This window comes from Penicillium bovifimosum (genome assembly GCF_028826915.1).
Source record: "Penicillium bovifimosum strain IBT 22155 chromosome Unknown utg000007l_segment0_segment0, whole genome shotgun sequence".
Classification (NCBI taxonomy): Eukaryota; Fungi; Ascomycota; class Eurotiomycetes; order Eurotiales; family Aspergillaceae; genus Penicillium; species Penicillium bovifimosum.
Window position 1 is genome coordinate 1,697,351 of NW_026622716.1, and position 18,448 is coordinate 1,715,798.

General features: G+C 50.0%; 8 protein-coding genes across 8 annotated transcripts; 4 read left to right on the forward strand and 4 right to left on the reverse strand.

Moving 5' to 3' along the window:
* Positions 1–105: 105 nt before the first annotated feature.
* N7515_009560 (DNA 5'-adenosine monophosphate hydrolase) lies at positions 106–1,000 on the forward strand (the record flags this gene model as incomplete). The annotated part of the gene is made up of 2 exons (XM_056670304.1): positions 106–178; positions 249–1,000. The coding sequence occupies 2 exons, from the start codon at positions 106–108 to the stop codon at positions 998–1,000; spliced, it is 825 nt and encodes a 274-aa protein (XP_056518103.1).
* Positions 1,001–1,273: 273 nt separating this feature from the next.
* On the reverse strand, positions 1,274–2,189 carry N7515_009561 (putative translocon-associated protein, alpha subunit; the record flags this gene model as incomplete). Its single annotated transcript, XM_056670305.1, has 3 exons — positions 1,274–1,559; positions 1,618–2,039; positions 2,118–2,189. 3 exons carry the CDS (start codon positions 2,187–2,189, stop codon positions 1,274–1,276), a joined length of 780 nt encoding a protein of 259 aa, XP_056518104.1.
* Positions 2,190–2,608: 419 nt separating this feature from the next.
* On the forward strand, positions 2,609–4,192 carry N7515_009562 (CCCH zinc finger protein; the record flags this gene model as incomplete). Its single annotated transcript, XM_056670306.1, has 4 exons — positions 2,609–2,683; positions 2,736–2,879; positions 2,934–3,276; positions 3,330–4,192. 4 exons carry the CDS (start codon positions 2,609–2,611, stop codon positions 4,190–4,192), a joined length of 1,425 nt encoding a protein of 474 aa, XP_056518105.1.
* A 358-nt stretch (positions 4,193–4,550) lies between these two features.
* N7515_009563 (uncharacterized protein) lies at positions 4,551–5,539 on the reverse strand (the record flags this gene model as incomplete). The annotated part of the gene is made up of 2 exons (XM_056670307.1): positions 4,551–5,441; positions 5,489–5,539. The coding sequence occupies 2 exons, from the start codon at positions 5,537–5,539 to the stop codon at positions 4,551–4,553; spliced, it is 942 nt and encodes a 313-aa protein (XP_056518106.1).
* Positions 5,540–6,082: 543 nt separating this feature from the next.
* On the forward strand, positions 6,083–7,100 carry N7515_009564 (uncharacterized protein; the record flags this gene model as incomplete). Its single annotated transcript, XM_056670308.1, has 3 exons — positions 6,083–6,579; positions 6,731–6,893; positions 7,011–7,100. The coding sequence occupies 3 exons, from the start codon at positions 6,083–6,085 to the stop codon at positions 7,098–7,100; spliced, it is 750 nt and encodes a 249-aa protein (XP_056518107.1).
* Positions 7,101–8,691: 1,591 nt separating this feature from the next.
* Positions 8,692–10,590, reverse strand: N7515_009565 (uncharacterized protein; the record flags this gene model as incomplete). The annotated part of the gene is made up of 3 exons (XM_056670309.1): positions 8,692–9,344; positions 9,392–10,280; positions 10,333–10,590. The coding sequence occupies 3 exons, from the start codon at positions 10,588–10,590 to the stop codon at positions 8,692–8,694; spliced, it is 1,800 nt and encodes a 599-aa protein (XP_056518108.1).
* Positions 10,591–10,966: 376 nt separating this feature from the next.
* N7515_009566 (karyopherin alpha) lies at positions 10,967–12,906 on the forward strand (the record flags this gene model as incomplete). The annotated part of the gene is made up of 2 exons (XM_056670310.1): positions 10,967–11,203; positions 11,485–12,906. The coding sequence occupies 2 exons, from the start codon at positions 10,967–10,969 to the stop codon at positions 12,904–12,906; spliced, it is 1,659 nt and encodes a 552-aa protein (XP_056518109.1).
* A 1,155-nt stretch (positions 12,907–14,061) lies between these two features.
* N7515_009567 (cohesin subunit IRR1) lies at positions 14,062–17,647 on the reverse strand (the record flags this gene model as incomplete). The annotated part of the gene is made up of 2 exons (XM_056670311.1): positions 14,062–17,123; positions 17,182–17,647. 2 exons carry the CDS (start codon positions 17,645–17,647, stop codon positions 14,062–14,064), a joined length of 3,528 nt encoding a protein of 1,175 aa, XP_056518110.1.
* Positions 17,648–18,448: the final 801 nt, after the last annotated feature.

An 18,448-nucleotide genomic window follows, 5' to 3' on the forward strand; every position in this document is an offset into this window, starting at 1 on the left:
TTCTCACTCCACCAATGTGAAATTACCTGGAATTTGTCGCTTTTAGACAATGCTACAGTGACTATCTACTACGTGACCACGCGTCCAATTCCCACACCTACCATCATGTCCGGAGAGCACTCTAACACAAGCAAGGGCGTTCCAAAGGAGCCTGGAACATCGGAGAAAAGAAACGCTTGTATTGACACTCTGAATATGGTCGGGAGACTGTATTAGAACATTTTGAGCTAACATATTGCTTCTGACAGTCACCGAACTTCTAGCTCCCAAAAGCAAGCAACCCAAACCCACCCCCAAAGCTCCATCTGATCGCCATGCGACGAAAGGTAGAGCTGTCTTCGGCGCCCGAGATGGACTTGGAGTTTACATTGCGAAGCCAGAAACATATGGCCCCGACGTTGTAGTCTACCACAATGAAGACTTTGTGGCAATCCATGACATGTTTCCGAAGTCGTCGCTACACCTTTTACTCCTACCCCGCGACGAGTCCAAAACGCGACTGCACCCATTCGAAGCCTTTGAGGACATCGAGTTCCTGGCAAAAGTGAAGGCTGAAGCCTGCAAACTCCGCACCTTAGCAGCAGGTGAGCTGCGACGCAAATATGGCAAAGACTCCGAGCAGGAGCAGGCGAGACAGGCCGCGCTGAGCGCCGATCCGCCGCCTAACGAGTTACCCCAGGGTCGAGATTGGGAACAAGAGATCATGGTCGGAGTGCATGCCGTACCTTCTATGAACCATCTGCATGTCCATGTGTTATCGGTGGATAGGTACAGTGACCGTTTAAAACACCGGAAACACTACAATAGCTTTTCGACGCCGTTCTTCGTGCCACTCGAGGAGTTCCCGCTGGCAGAAGATGATATGCGACGGAGGCCGACAGAAGAAGGGTATCTGAAACGAGACTTCATTTGCTGGCGCTGTGATAAATCCTTTGGAAACCGGTTTGTGGATTTGAAGCAACATTTGGCGCAGGAGTTTAAGGAATGGAAGAAATTGTGAGCCATCAATGGTGGCTAAAAGAATACCAGAACTGTCAGTATAGGCACAGAACGGTATCTGGTAGATTGAAGTCCCGGAATCATCGGTTTAGCTTCGATATGAGCTAAACTCAGGCAAAACTTTCTATTTGTAGATGTACATGTCTCCTGTGACAAGCAGGGCTCGGTGCATTTTCAGCACGTGCCCTATACTGCTCTAACACCATGAATTCAAAACAATGCTATTCATTGAACTGATTCGTCTCCTTCCTCCACGAGTGTGCTGTCCCTGCATTTACGCACGGGCCTTAGAGCGGCCCTTGACCTTCCGGGCCTCGGGGCGGTTGATGTGGTGGGACGGGATCCAATCAGCGTTGTAGGCAGTTGCAGAAGAGGCAGCGGCGCCGCTGGAAGTTTCCTCGGTGACCGGGGTCACAGCGCGCTTCGAGGCACCCTGAGTGCGCTTCTCGGTGAACTTTCCGGACTTGCGCTTCTGGGGGAAGTAGGGGGCGATCCAAACAGTGTAGAAGAAGTAACCGGTGCCAGAAACACAAGCCAACAGGAAGAAGTAGAGGAACAAGCTGATAGTTATAGTCAGTCCCAGTGTCCTCACGGCCAAAGTGAAAAGGGGGTCCTTACATCTGAGGGTCAAAGATGCTGGTATCCGCCTCGACGATGCTAACAGTGCCATTGTGGGCAACGATAGGAGCCAGACGGCCCTCGCTGTCGGTAACGATGGCGGAAAGAGTCAGCTGGAGATCCTGGGGGTGCATCTCAGTCGCGAAGCTGTAGCTGATGGTCTCCTTGGAGCCAGCGGGGACCTCGATGGCGTAGCGAGTAGCAGTCAAGTTGCGGACAATGGTGGCCTGATCATTGAGGCTGCGAAGACTACCTCCAACGAAGTTAACTGTAATAGGATTCGGCTCATCGTTGGAAACGGCGATCAGCGCCTGAGTCGGGTGACCATTGACAAGCTTGACGCCGAAGATCTCGGACGCAGGGAAAGATGCCTGGGCCGAAACAGACAGAGCAACGGCTTCTGGTTCAGCATTCTCCGTACCCTGCAATGAGAAAGCCAATCAATTAGTCAATTGAGTCATGCGACGTGGACTCTGGGCAAAAATAAACATGAAACGTACAGCAGCAAGGCCGGCGCCAACGAAGGCCTGGAGAGAGCATAAAGCCAGAGAGAGGAAACCAAAGCGAGTCATCTTGAAACCGGAAACGAGGCGAGAGAAAAGAAGGAAATCGGGATAGGAGCAAGGTCACAATGGGGTTGGAAGGGGAATCGCTGGCTCCACGTATGCAAAACCGGGGGACGCTGAGTCAGCCAGATAGCCCGCAGGTCTTGGATTTTTTTTTTTTTACTTGAAGTACTCATCGCGTGCTATTCCTTCTTATATCAATTTAATTTAATGGGAGAAGGTGGTCACTGATCATTGGTGATTACAGTACATTACGCGTTTTATAAATTGGCACCTTCCTGCACGCGCCTTCCAACTAAGAACTCAGATCGCTTTGATCAGTCTACAAAAACTTGCTTCTCTCCCTTCCTTCCTCTCTTATCTACCGTCGCATTCAGCTTTTCTCTCTCAATTTCCACTCTGTCGAGTTCTACAAGTCTTCCGAAATGTCGACTCAAGCTTATTTAGAACGCTATCGCCAGTTAAGCGCTTTGGACCAACAGAAGAATGATCTTATTGAGGTAGGAACGATTTCTCCCTTGGACCTGTTCCATGCTAACGCGACGCTCATAGGAACTCCTTCAACGGGTGACCGCTCTAGAAACTTCCTTTCAACAAGAGAAACTCGACCATGAACGGGAGACCCGGTTCAATCGTGATATCCAGGTGCATGAGATGGAGTTGATGGAGCAGATATCAGCAGTCAAGCATATGATGGTGAGCGCGGCCGGGAACGTGTGTCTAGGATTAGGCTAACGCATTCTTTCCTAGGACCGAGAACCATTCGTCGTTTTACTTTTAGATGGCGAAGGCATTATATTCAAGGACGAGTTTCTGCAACTGGGAGAACAGGGCGGACACAATGCGGCCAAACAACTCTGGAAATCCCTTCAGGGCTACGTGACGACAAACCTTGCCACAATCACGGAGCCGAAGATAATGACGAAGATTTACCTTAATGTGAAGGGACTCATTGAGACCTACGTTCGGGGTGGGATCAATTTAGATGTTTCCACACTCAGTGATTTTATTCGGGGATTCAATGAGAGCGCATCATTCTTCGAGATTGTGGATGTTGGAACTGGCAAAAACAAAGCACATGATAAAATCAAGGGTATGTGGTTCAGGCTGTGGTAGCAGAACCAGTTGCTGATACGCTCACTCCAGAGGCATTCAAGCTCTACTTATACAACTGTCATTGCCACCAACTCTTCCTGGGTTGTCCCTCAAATGAAGAATATGCTCGATCATTGACAGAACTGGTCTCTGGCGCGAACTATAAAGGCCGCGTCTCGCTGGTTGAGGGCCTTCCACTCGAACAAGACTTTGATTACTTCAGGGAGCAGGAATATCGAATCACCCAGTTCCCAGATGTTTTCCGCACGTCCAAGATCGCTCCGATTTCATTGGCGGCACCGGGCGCACCGGGTGCACCAACTTGGACTGCTCCATGGAAGAGCGCAATCCCTTCGCGGACTTTGCTTACGCCTTCGCCAACTCAACAACCTCAGACCCCTGCACCTCTGTCACGAACATCAACCAGCACCAGTGTGTCAAATATGGGTGTACCATTAGCCCAAAGCGCAAATAAAGCAGATCCCTCTGATTTCCAGGTTGTTCGGTCCAAGGTCCCTGGTGCAACTCCCCCGAAAACTGTGGAACGGAATAAGTACGGGCAGCGTGTTGATCGACTCGACTTCAACCGTATCAATCCCCAAGATCTTAACAAGTTGAAAAAACTCAAGCTTTGCAACTATCACTTCTTGCTTGGCGAGTGCCCTAATGAAGAGAATTGTTATCATGACCATGATCGCAAATTATCCCGCCAAGACCTACACATTCTGTCGGCCATTGCCCGCATGACACCGTGTCGATTCGGTCTAGATTGCGATGACGTGGATTGCATCTATGGCCATCGTTGCCCTCAGAGCGAGCCTGGCAAGAAAGACTGTTATCGACGTGAAAACTGCCGCTTTGAGCCCGTCGCACATGGTATTGATACAAATATCGTCAAAGTGACGAAGATTTAAGTGGCTGCCTTTGCCCTTACATGCATCAAGGCGACTCCAACCTGACCTGCGAAAAGAAGGTCTGAAATATTTTCTACTGAGTCTAACATGGTCGGGGTTGAGCTTTCAGGGCCAAGTTTCATTATAATCAAATTCTCGTTCATTCGGGAGTTATGGGCGCATCCATCGGAAGCAGGCTTGCTTCCAACTATCATAACTACTGTCTTTCCCCTGCGGGGGATAAAGACGAAGGCGCAAAAGGCCCAACTATCTAGTATCTATTGGTTCGCATTTCAGATTGTATTAGTATGAAGAATCAATCCATACAAACGAAATCATTGAAGTATCTGAACTGATATTAGTACAATGACTGGGGAAATCATTCCGAGTTAGTAGGGTCTGCAAGGTCCTCCTCCGTGAATTGATACAGTTCTCTCCCCAACTCTGCACTGACTCGATACTTCTCGCCAACAGTAAAATCTTCGGGGAAGGCGTTTTTTATCATCCATGTAAGATCCACACTGGAGATATCATAGAACTCAGCGTCCAGACGAAGTTCACGAACGATGTTTCGGAACCCATCCAAGTAAATCACCTGCAACCTTCCAGACCGGAAAGCCTCCTCGTCCGCAATGATGAGGCACGTCCTCGTGACGTAGTGTTGTAATTCGGTAGTGTAGTCGTCAACGAACACATGTCGGTGCTCGCGCCAAGTTTCTGGTGATGTTTGCTTCGCTTCGGCAAGTTGTGTTTTGAGAAGTGAACGGAAAGCGTCGACGTTCTTTTGCCGAGGGGCCCGTGGAATGTGGAATATCTCATCTATCTTATCAACGACGTATACAAGCGGGCCCGCGATTTCAGGAAGAATCTCGTATACACGCCGCCACTCCGAGCCAAAGTTAAAGAGATCTTCATTGTCGAGAACCGCACACCAGTCTTCTGCAGAAAAGCCCCATTCAGCCATTAGCTTGGCGTGTTTATCTCTCTCTCCTTCGTCGGCGCTATAATATGTTCGTAGGAAAGCGGGGGAAAATTCCCCATGGAAAATATCCATTGCGTGCCATCGAAGCAAGTCGCTACGGTATGGTCGGAGAATGGTGTCCACTTCCTCGGCCGTAGGCTCACGAAGCTCGGCGAGGCTTTCTGGAAGGGCTTCGGTGTCCCAATCTTCAGTCCATACATAAGGAAATGAGTCCATGTCCAGAAACTCGGCAACTAGCCTTTTTCGTTGCTGGTCAAGGGTTTCGGTTGAGGAGTGGTTCCAGTTTATCTGCATAGGGTTAGCAACGGATGTGAAGTTCGAAAGGCACAAGATACGATGAAATATTGTTCAACAGGCAGTCTACCCCACGGAGGAGTATGATCCATGGTAGAACTCACGATAAAGAGAAGGACTGGAAAGCTCGGGGAGAAGAGGAAAAGAGGGAAATGGAGACGATATGCAGGGGCAAGGGTTGTTATATGGACATGTTAGAGAGGTGCTACGGAACAAAGACAAAGCGGGGGGCCATGATACAGTGATACAGTATGTATGCACTAGGGTGAAGAATAGATAATCTGGACATTGTCTACTACACTGTCTAGTCAACTCGGATGGAATGCATTGAGTATATCCTAAGGCTAGCTAGTCAGAGGGGAAATAAGTGGAAGGCGGTCAGGCCTCGTCATGTGACACCTAGTAAGGTTTCGTCAATCACGTGCTTTGGTCGTTATCAACCAATCCGAGTTCAAGTCACTTTTCCATAGCTAACTATCAATCAACCCAGCTAGGGAGCTACCCCCCATACATATTGACGACATATGGACAGTCACACTCCACACTTCATAGTCTCTTGAACTCTTCCATTTATCATCAAAGCTCTTGATTTTTCTTTCGTTCTCGAGGTTCTTGACTCTTCCTCTCACACGACAATGGATAAACAAACCCAGACCAGGCGTTGTGATGAATTTAAGCGAGTCTACAAGCTACTTAAGAGTTGTGAATCTTGGTTTCTTACCCCCGGTGATCTCCAAGGCCTCGGAATATATAGCCAGCAAGTTGGCATGGCAGGTGACGACTCCGTACAGTTTGATCCATGTTTCTTTCGGCCTTATCCGGAAAAGGTGCTTCAAAGATATCCACTCGATACGGTGTCGATGGCTGCGGATCACCAGACCCTTAAACGGCTTAATAACCCCCGGGACTTCCACACTCTGTTACGAGAAGTCCAGAATGAACCTGGGATTGAAAATCCCCTGGAAACTGCCAAATCAAGATGGGATAGAATGGCACTTTTATTTGGGTCGGATGCCTGGGAAGATCATGCTAGACAGACACATTGGCATATTCGATCCCAGCGGATGCTTCCTCGGAGAGGGCTTCCCCGGGGCTCTACTCTCAGCGATCTAAGTACTATCTACGAAGAGAGGTTAGTGCACTTTACTTTTCCTCTTTTGCCCCACTGTTCTTTAGGTACTAAATCTACTAGGCCGAAATGGAAGCATTTAGTCTGCATCGCGCTCCTGAATTATGGGGACCTAATAGAAGGACCAATTGGCGTATACTAAGTCTCCGAGAAGTCTTTCAGCCAAGCTTAAACCCACATGCAATTATGAACTTTTATCTGATGTTCCCGCTAATCATGTAGAGAATTGCCTTACTCTCCAAGAAGTAAGCGCTATTATAACCGTGATGGTTGCTCGAACATCCAATCGGCCATTTCGGGACCACCCGATCCATCCAGTTAGTATCTTACTTACACTTCCCAGCTACTAACTGGAGATTCATAAGCACTCACTTATCTTCTATGGTTATTGGTTCTTTCATACACGGGACATAAACATGGAAGAATAATTCAAGCTTCATTACATGGAGAAAGCTTGCTTTTGCAATATTCTCAGCTATGGAGTTTTGCGGATGACGAAACGGCACCGGTTGAACGGGAATTGATACAGACACCACACCATTTTACTAGCGGCACCACACCTTACGTATTTCCGGATCACATAATCAATTTTACCCACAATTGTTACCATACATTACCAGAGCAACTGCATGACTTACTACTGCGTACAGTAGCAACTACATTCTATCTACTACTAACTACATAAACTTCTCTTCCTGCTTGTTGTTTGATTCTTCATCAGGTCCTTCTTCATCTGATTCTTCATCCAACTTTTCTTTTGATTCTTCGCTGATTCCATCTGATCATGAACGATAGAGCCACCAATGGAACTTCATTATGGAAGAGGACAAGAGGTCTTTGAAACTAGAGACCAGTGGCTTGCTTCTATCCAGGAGCATACTCTATCTCGAAGTGCAACCTTCTTAGCTCCCGTATCTCTCGCTAAACGCCGATCTGGCGGAATGAACGGGGGATCTGGACTAAGACTTGACAACTGTCATGAGTGTCAACTACCACCCACTTGTATCAAACAACCTCTTCTTTAACCCTCGCCATGCTAGTTTGCTTGGCAGTTGACAAGGTAGACGCGGGTATTGCAGTGCACGTCGCCCAAGACACCGACTTGTAAGCTGATAGCAGCCCAGGAAGGATATCTCTGTTGGCTGTGAAAGCCTGTGATGGAAGGGGCGTTCAAACTTCACCATGATCAATGATCATATTAATGCCCGGACTGGGCGAAACGCGAGGGACCTAGCACGAGATCTCATAAATTGCCCCTTTTGCCATATGCAAAGAAGCTTAACTATTGATTCTGATCAACGGGAACTCTGGATAAGAAACACTAATCATCACCATGTTGCTACAGTAGTAAGTCATGGAGTGGTGTGGTAATGTATGGTAACAATTTTGGGTAAAATTGATTATGTGATCCGGAATTACGTAAGGTGTGGTGCCGCTAGTAAAATGGTGTGGTGTCTGTATCAATTCCCCGGTTGAACTTTTCGTTCGTTATGATATGAGCCAGCCAGTTCCAATAGCCTTGCAAGAGTCGAATCCTATTATTGGCTCTCTTGTCGGCCCTGTTATGTCTATCAGCTTGAATTAGCTATTTAATACTCTGTCCCGAAGTACAGAAAGGGGGATGTCAAGGGTTGATGAGCTACGCCGAGAATAGATTCCTCCACTTGCACGAGTACGGCCCATGGGATATCGGCAAGAAATCTCACATGAGGGACCTAGCCGAAATCATCGTAGGTATTCTCTCTCCGTGTCAATGGAAAGATGAACAGGCCAGATCGACTGTGCCATCAGGCAGTAGTCCTGACGGGGGTGTGAGCACAATGTGAGCGATATACATATCTCTAGGTTGTCCGTTGCAGTATCATAGGTTCCATTACAATGATTTCTCGAAATCTTCATTCTCTCTTTCTTCCCTAATACCTGTTGTCTCGAATAGAGGCACTGTGAATCTTTGATCAAAAGTGGGTTTCCACATCGCGCCAATACCACCTGTCCTTTTGTCTCCTTTCATCACCATACTTACCTCCACAGCTCTCATTGATACACGCCAAGGCTCGGCGAAGCATGCCGGTAGGGGGAGGCCGCACCTCCCCACTACAATACGTAGGGTAGACTTCAGATGTGGATCGTTGTGCCGAACATAGCAAACCGTCTCTCCCATCCCAAGCAAAAGGGCTCACTGCACACTTCACCATCGACATCCATGGCGTTGGGGTCTTTGACATGGGTGCATGGTACACCATATTCCTTGATGCAGCACTCAAATGGGCGCGAGCTCACGCCTTCCCAACTCTGGAGACCAGCAGCCCTCGCTTTCGACTTTTGCTCCTCGAGATTCCCCCATAGCTGGAATAGCTTCTCCCGTGTCTCATTAAGTTTATCCGGGTTATTGCGGAGATCAACCGCAATACTGTTAAGAACTTCGTCCCCGTCTTGGCCGCAAACGTAGATTTTCATCAGCTGTCGTGGTTCCTGTTTGGAAGCTTTGGGCTCAGCTCCTTCCACGAGCAGACAAAACCGCCATTCCCAGCTATGATGAGGGTCATCAGAGCTATCCTCACTGCTGGACAAGGGGGCAGTATTGATTCGGACAGAGAAATCTTCGATTGAGTGAGGAAAGAAATCGACCACTCGAACTTGAGTATGGTAATTGACGTTTTGGAAGGGGAGCTTGTAGTCAACGCCCCCTGGGCCATTGTTCCTGTGGGTTTCTGCCAGCAAGATCTTTTCGACAGATACAATAGGTACTGCGTAATTTCGTGTTTTCACTGCAAATTTATAAGCCTGGGCACATTCAAACGGATGATCGGCTCACCTTGGGGGTTTAGTTTGATTCGGGATGCCGCCGGCAGCGTGAGCTGCCCTTCCTCCTTTCGAGCTTCCTTCTTCTGCTGGACTTTCTTATTACGCTTCTTGGCCTTTTTGTTTTCTGTCTTAGGTTCTCCGTGAATCTTCCAGTATGCTGTCCGACGTTCCATCAATGCTTGCACACGCTCATCGTCCTTCCCAATCAGCTTCCGGACGTGAATCTTCTCCCGATATTTTCTGTCTTCATGAACGGAAGCCTCAATCCCATACTGGCCTTGCTTGATACGAGTATAGGTCAACAGAACTATATCGCCTGCCTGGATCTTTTCACGAGCGTATGACGCATGCGGCTCCCACAGAGTCACCAGAATAGTCAACCTGCCCCATGGGCCTGGCCAGTCGTTTCCTCTTTGGTTTAGGTGATTGAACCGATCGCCCTCGCGACCCGAGTCGTCGTCGTCTCCGGGCTTCTTGTAATTCTTGAGACTCTCATTCTGAGTGTAATCTGTCAAGTAGAGCAGAGATTTCTCGCTGTCGTAAGTGTTGAGCTTCACAACTTGGCCGAGTAACTGGCATATCTTATTGACCTCTACGGCTTCAATAAGAACATGGGGTAACCCTCCAGCCTTCGGCACTGAAGAAGCAGCCTGGCCATGAGGCTGCCGGGATGCCTGTATATTGTGCGAGCTGAAAGGTTGCGCAGGGACTGATTCGGCCGATACCAGTTCCAGGAGCGATTGCGCTCGGTCTCTCTCCTTCAGACTCGGCTCGAAAGGCATGGGGCCACTGGTGACAAATGGACTAGAACCTGGATGTGACTCTGACCGAAAGACAGCCCATGAAACAGTATCCCTCTGAGAAACAACCCCCATTGGCTTGCCTTGATAGATTTTCACCTGAGTCGTGTTAGCTTCGCATGCTGCCTTGTGTTCTGGTAAATTTGCTCACAAAAACGCTTCGTAGTAAGACCACATCATTGAGGCGAACACTGGGGAGGCAGCTCTCATCATCATTGAAGTATTTGACCTTGAGGCCTCCTTCCCAAGTCGGTCCATCGAGATCAGATTCTTTGATAGTAAATGTGATGCATGCTGAAGATCCTCTTGTTCGAAGGAGTGGAAGAGTATCAACTACCACACCTATGACATTCAGACGGCCTTTGATAGAGGGAGCAGTAGCAATATCAGTCAGATCACCTGAAGCCATTGTTTTTGTTGGTAAAAAAAATGGAAGTAGGCGCTCTGCAAGCTTCCGTTGTCGAGATATCACCGGCGACCAGTTCAAAGAACTGGCGATATTCCGCGAATGTATGTTGATGAAGCGATTGCAACTCACTGAAATCTCAAAGAAAGGGTAAAAGGTATCCCAGGATGTCCAAAGGCTCAGTTCGTGGTCAAAGTAAATCAAACGCGGTGTCACGTGACCATATCGTTTCCCCTCCCACACAAGTCTTCTTCCCCCACATCATCTCCCTCTCTCTTCTTCCTACCTTCCATCCTTCCCCCGGCGCGCCCATCTTGCAACCTTCTACCACATATTTCATTTCTGCGGCGCGCACTCTTTTACTCTCTAGATTTTCATCATGGCGGAACGTTATATCCCCGAGCACCGCCGGACACAGTTCAAGGCTAAGAACCAGTTCAAGCCCGATGAGCTCCGCCGCCGTCGTGAAGAGCAGCAAGTCGAGATTCGCAAGGCGAAGCGTGAGGAGAACTTGGCCAAGCGACGTGGTATCTCTACTCGAGATGGTGGAATCGGTGTCGGTGGCATGGCTGCCGCCACCGAGAGTGATGATGAAGCTAGTGCTATTGAGAGTGAGGTACGTTTTTGAGATTGCCGTTGCTTTTTCAATTTTGGTTTCATTCTATGTGTGATTGCTTTCCTACTGGATCGGTCATACAAGTTTATTGTGGGATTGCCACCCCTGGGCTCTTTTTGAGATTTCTTTGTTTTTATGATGCGATCATCAACAAGGAATTTTTTTCACCGCCCTGTTGCCATGGCCCACGGAGCCCCTCCAAACTCGGTTTTGGAAGCCATGCCCCACTGCAATAAAAACATTGTGAAAAAAGACCAAAGCTAACAAAATGGATTATATAGCTCAACGTCGAGCTTCCTCTCATGGTAAAGGGTGTTTTCTCCGATCAAGTTGAGGAGCAGATTCAGGCCACCACCAAGTTCCGCAAATTGCTTTCCAAGGAGCGCAACCCCCCTATCGAGCGTGTTATCGAGACCGGCGTTGTCGCCCGCTTTGTCGAGTTCCTCCGCTCGCCCCACACCCTCGTCCAGTTCGAGTCTGCCTGGGCTTTGACCAACATTGCCTCCGGTTCGGCCCAACAGACCCAGGTTGTCATCGAAGCTGGTGCTGTCCCCATCTTCGTCGAGTTGCTCGCCAGCCACGAGCCCGATGTCCGCGAGCAGGCCGTGTGGGCACTCGGTAACATTGCTGGTGACAGTCCTCACTGCCGTGACTTTGTCTTGGGAGCCGGTGCTCTGCGTCCCCTTCTCAACCTTATCAACGATGGCCGCAAGCTCAGCATGCTCCGCAATGCTACCTGGACTCTTAGCAACTTCTGCCGTGGCAAGACTCCTCAGCCTGACTGGAACACCATTGCCCCTGCCCTTCCCGTCCTTTCCAAGCTCATCTACATGCTGGATGACGAGGTCCTGATCGATGCCTGCTGGGCTATCTCTTATTTGTCTGATGGTGCCAACGACAAGATCCAGGCTGTCATTGAGGCCGGTATTCCCCGCCGCCTGGTGGAGCTCCTTATGCACGCTTCTACCTCCGTCCAGACCCCCGCCTTGCGCAGCGTCGGTAACATTGTCACTGGTGATGACGTCCAGACTCAGGTCATCATCAACTGTGGCGCCCTCCCCGCTCTGCTTTCTCTCCTGAGCTCCACCAAGGATGGTATTCGCAAGGAGGCTTGCTGGACCATTTCCAACGTTACTGCTGGCAACTCCAGCCAGATCCAGTCTGTCATCGATGCCGGCATCATTGCTCCCCTCATCAACCTGCTTGCCAACGGTGACTTCAAGACCCGCAAGGAGGCTTGCTGGGCTATCTCCAACGCCACCTCCGGTGGTCTTCAGAAGCCTGATCAGATTCGCTACCTTGTCTCGCAAGGGTGCATTAAGCCCCTGTGCGACCTCCTGGCCTGCCCTGACAACAAGATCATCCAGGTCGCTCTGGACGGACTTGAGAACATCCTCAAGGTCGGAGACATGGACAAGGAGTCTAGCCAGCCTGGTGAGCCTCGCGTCAACCGCTACGCTCTGTTCATCGAAGAGGCCGGTGGCATGGAGAAGATCCACGATTGCCAGAACAATGCCAACGAGGATATCTACATGAAGGCCTATAATATCATCGAGAAATACTTCTCCGATGAGGATGAAGCCGGTGGTGATATTGAGGAGCTTGCTCCCCAACAGACCCAGACTGGATTCGCTCTCGGCACTGGTCAGCAACAACCCGGCGGTTTCAACTTCGGCGGCGCTGGTGACAGCATGGATATGTAAAGGAACCGACTCGTGTTTCTTCCCCCCCAATCCCCCCTTCCTGTATCTTTTCCCCCCTTCATCCACCAAACGGCTGAAGCTGTGCTCGGCATGGCCTCGCCTGGACGGGTATCACAGGCTCGGTCAGGGCCGGTGGTCCTCGTGCACAGCTTTGACATCTTTTATGCGCTTCGACCTAGCTAATTTTCCTGCTTGGCGTTGCGTTCCAACAACAGCTGGTGCTCATTCGATTCCCTCAACCCCCTCTTGTCACGAATTCCACTTCCCCTTCTTCTTTTTTCTTCTTTTTTTTGCTGATTTCACGATAAACAAGATTCACCATCATGTATCCCCCTTCCCCCACCCCTTTAGCATCCTCATACACAGGCGTATTTGTTTGCAGGATCGGTTTTCTCTCTCCAGTTACGTTAATGTCCTCTGACCTGGTGTTCCCTGATGGGGCATTGGTCTTCTGCGCGGGAAGTTTCTCCTCGCTCGCTGGCAACAGGGCATGTGAAAGCACCTCCTGCTTGTACATCACGCTACAAGGCTCGCGATCTGCTCCCATCATGCCCCTGAAAATTCTATTGTGCTGTTCTCATGGTACACTCTGCAGTTCACCAGGAAAATTGCCAACTCTTATTTGATTAATCTTAAGTCTTTCGTAGTGGTGATTTACACAGTAGTATCCAATAGTTATCAGGACTCTTTGAGTCTTTGTAGTCCAGCTCGCCTGTATTTGTAGTCAGCACGTGACCTATCACGCGGATTGGGTTCTTGTAGACTTGTAGTCTAGCCCTAACTAAGTACTGCCCAAGGTGAGGCTATGCCTACGCAGTATGTAACTAGCAAATGCAGCCCAACACTGGAATCGAAGACCCAAGACAGATAAAGCGAGGATGTAGACGGAATAGATTTCAATCAAGCCAGCGAGACACACCAGCGAAGATCACTGTAAAACATACCGATTGGAAAGATGCCGATATTCACACAAAGTGGAAAAAAAAGATACAGTCAATTCAAGCCATAAGCCATAAGATAGAATCGGAATCAATGAGGGACAAGAAATAAGATAAAAGAAAAAGCAAAAACACTCATCAGGACAACAGAAAGCAAAGATAAGAAATGAAGAATTATTTTGTCCAGACACATCTTAACATCAAGAGAACAACCCCATCAGTCGCCCATAATCTCATCCTCATCTGCCTCAGGCGCAGGAGTATGTTCCTCCTGCTCCTCCTCTTCCTCCGCATTCTCGACATCCTCCTCGACAAGTCCGCGCGCACGCAAGTCCTCATCCTCATCTTCCTCCACAGCCTCGGGCAGCTCCTCATCTTCCACAACACGCTCAGCAGACTTCGCGTTCTCAGCCCCCGCAGTCTTAGCAGTCTGCTTTCCCTTCGCGCGAGACGGACGGGGCTTCTTTTCTTCAAGATAAGACAGGACCTCACGGTAATTGTGACCGAGGGCGGTCTTATTGCGGAGAAGACGTTTCTTCAGGGATCCGCGATTGGAGCCGGAGGCATCGATGACGCGGGCGATGATGGCGAGGACGAGCTTACCGGTTAACTCGCAGAGACGCTGCTCGGCGGTGATGCTGCTGCGGAGGCGGTCGTTGATGACAGTCTCGTCTTCGGAGTCGCTGGCTTCGTCTTCGGAATCCAGATCGTCTTCTGAGGCGGGGGCGTCGTCGTGCGCTGGCTCGAGATCCAGACGGGTTTTCTTGGCGTAGGTGCGCTCTGCGATGGAGTGGATCTTTGTGATGAGGGATTGGGTTTTGGGTGGGATTTCGTGGATTAGGCTTTGGGTTTGGAAGAGAGTGTCTTCGTCGGTGTCTTGGCCGGTGTTGCGGAGGGTGCTGAAGAGCGTTTGGAGGTCCAGGTAGGTTGTTGTCGCTGTGAAGCGCAGGTCTTCTAGCCCGGGTCGGGTTTGCATGATGTTGACGAGGGTTGAGGCGAATGTTTCGCGGCTCTTGGTGAGGGCTTCGAAGTAGGAGGTGGTGAATGAGGCTTTGCCGGAGTTAAGGGCTGTGGAGAGTGCCTGCACCTTCCACATGAAATAGAATAGCAATGTCCTGATGCTGCTTGCTACCAGCTCGGTCTCGGCCTTGGCGGTATCCTCGTCGTCATCTTCGACGTGGAGACCACGCTCGGCGAGACGGATGAGGATGTTGAATGGAGCTTCGATGTGGTCCTTCTTGGATTTCGATCGTGAATTCGGCACGGCTTCGAGGATAGCGGCGCAATCTGTGATACCGGCAAGATTCGAGATGCGGGAAACGGTATTGGCGAGGTCGGTGAGAGTTGGATCGAGTATTGAGCCACCTTGTTGGACTTCCTTCTTCTGGGACAAAGCACCTAGTGTCTCTATAATGTCATCCCATAACTCCTGGATCTTGGTCTCGAGCGCCTCTCGCATTTCCTCGGAGCTCTTTGCATGCAGGAATGCCACGCTAGCTTCGGCCAGGACGTCTTGGTCTGAATGGGTCAAAAATTGCTTGTTGATATCATTGAGCAGCGACGAATAAGCCGTAGCATCCTTCTGGAGATCCTGGATTGTGTCCAGATCCACAAGGTGCTCCAGTCGCAAGACAACAGAAGCGGTTTCGGGTGTAGAACCGAACTTATTGAGAAGCTGGGGAATAATCTGTGCAAGATTGTGAGAGATCTCCTCTTGCAGCTCTGAGGTCTTGGCTGTCAGAGCCTTGGTCTTGCGCCCGCGCTTGTCGCTATCAGCCTTGGTAACATCGAGGACACGGAGCTTGACTGCGGCACATAGCACCTCCAGAAGGATAGATTCATGTCCCTCTTGCATTTTGTACATGTTCTTCACAACGCCTGCAGTGTCATCCTCAGACGGCTCATCGACGATTTGTGAGTGATCATAAAGCAGATATCCAGCCAGCGATGGCCAGTGAGCAAGCTCTTCCATGTGGGGGAAGACGGCTTCGGTGGCGAGAGCAAAGCGCGATTCCACAGGCACTCCCAGCAGTGTGCCTCGAGAGATTTGCTCGGGTTGCTGTTCGGTTCCTTGTGCATCGTAGGCCAGAAATAGATCTGCGAGGCATTTGTACTTGATCCATGAGTGCTTCGGCGATTCGTAGTCGTCTTCATCGTCGTCCTCAGCCAGCAGGTCATTGATCTCCTCTCCCACTTCCTCAGTGGCGGCATCGTACGCATCTTGGACGTTGGAAACGAAAAAGCGTCCGGCTGTCTTCCGAATTCGGGGATCCAGATCAAACACGAGTCGGCCGACGGCATCGATATCATTTGGCTCGAGTAAGCCACCTTCACGAAGGTGATTAAGTAGCTCAATCGCAGTGATGCGCACAGAAACATCGGCATCCTGGACAGCAATCTCCACAATTCGCTGGCGGAAGCGTTCGGTGAACGAGTGCAAACCAGCAATGTTGTCTCGGTGCTCATAAAGACTCAGAAGCTCAGTCAAGGCAACAAGTCTGGTCTGCGCAACGACATCGGCGAGTGTCCATCCCAGGTATCGCAGATATTGGCCCTCAAAGAACATCTCGCGGTATGTACGGATCCATCCGCCGAGAGCTGTCAAGCACTCGGCACGAATCTGACCGTCAATGTCGCGGTAGCGATGGACAAACACAGTGTCAAATCCATCCTGCAGGAACTCGTCTAGTCGTTCCACTTTCTGTTCGCCTTCTGTGACAGCTGCCTGGATGGCTTGCACGCGACCCTTGTTCACCGTCTTCTTTTTCTTCTCGCTTTCAAGCTGCTTGCGGGAAGTCGAGACGCTCGTCGTCACCTCGCGCGCAATGCTACACAAAGCGTTCATGATTGAGAGGGAAATTAGAGTTGCGGTATGACGGAATGGTCGGCAGTTCGAGGTGGACATTGTAGAGATCCAGATTTGGATGTTCTCGAGCAGGGCATCATCGGTGTAAAGAATAGAGGAGGCATGGAAAGTTTGAATCAGAGCAACGGTGAACTCCTCGAGGAGGATGGAGAAGGACTTGAACTTCTTTGCTTTGGAAATGATAGGGTAGTCGACGATGCCTTCTGCCTGGTAAAGATTTTGCAGGTCTCCAATGCGACCTGGCGCATTATCGACATCTCTCGCTTCATCGGTGTCAATCTCGAGATCAGTCCCTGTACATCGCAGGATAAAGTTGACAAGATCCCGTAAAGCCTCGTAGTTATTGCGCTGGTATTGAGACAGCCATTGAGCAGCCACTGTATCGGCATTGCCGCCTTTCCCGAAAACCTCCGCTAGAATTGACGTTAGCTATGCAACGAATTGTGCATACAAGAAAAAGCAGTCACTCACCGAACACTCCATGTTCACCCGCTGCAAGACTAGGTCGTACTTTCGGCTTTCGAGGACGAGCGGCGGGTAGTCGGCCATTGGAAGCCGGCCGAAAAGCGAGCTGTCTCCCTAGCCCGTTGCTCGCAACCTTGGGTTTCTTCGACGCGTGCGATCCCTTGGCCTTGGACTTCGATTTAGTCTTCTTCGCACCCGCGCGACGTGCAGCGCGCCGTTCTTCTTTCCGAACCTCCTCGTCAGTCTCGTCGCCGGCATCACCCTCGGTATCAGACTCAGACGCGTCTTCATCTCCCTCCTCGCCCGGCTCGCCTCGCTTGCGCTTTCCACCGGCAGCATTTTCTTCGGCGGAATGTGCGGTTTGCGAGAAGACTTCGGGTCGTCGCGTCTGCCGGCCTGATTTGCGTCGGTCTGTGGCGGGGGTGGATGACGGGTCACCGGGGCTTGATAGAGGTGGATTGTCGATATCCATGGTGTTGGACAAGTGTGTGGGTATTCGTATGCGGTCAGAGAGATAGGCCTGTCGGTTAGATCAATGGCCTTGAACAGAGTTGGCAGATGTTGCTGCAGTCAAGTTGGGGACGCGCTCGTGCAACGCGTGGGTTTGGTACGACCAGGCAAACAAAAATTGTGGGAGGATTGGAGTTTGTCTGCAGTGCAAGAAGTTGATATTTTGCGACACGCGCGCTGGTCTGTATTGAGACTGAGTTAATCAACCTTAAGCTCTTGGACAGAAAACGATCCGGGTCACAGCGTGGGGGAGACGCGACATCGTGCCTGGTAGCCTGAGGTTGCCTAGATTATGTAACCAAGCCACGAGGTTTTGTTGCCTTGTGGCTCAGGTGTCTACGGATGTACCACGGTTGTTGAATAATATTAATGTCGGACTCGCATCATTGAACCTTCAGGTTGCACTTGCGTCTTCCACTCTTCATGCGTGTATTACGTTGGTCGTTGGTTCATATCAAGTGCTGGATATTTGATCTTCCGTCTCATTTGTTTGTCCTAATGAATGTGAGGACAGTGAGGTCACTATCTGCTGCAGCTCAGAATCAGCCGAACTGATCAATCGACCCTTCGAACGTTGACAGTTCTATACTCTGTACTTAGTCTCGGTTAAACCTCTTGAACGCCGGGGGAGCTTATCGAGCGGACATTTCGACACCAGAACCAGACGCTAGGTTACATGAAGGCCGAGAGAGTACACATAGATGATAGCTATACAATATGCCATTGTAGGGGAAGCAGGGAGGAAACTGGCTGACATGTTCTA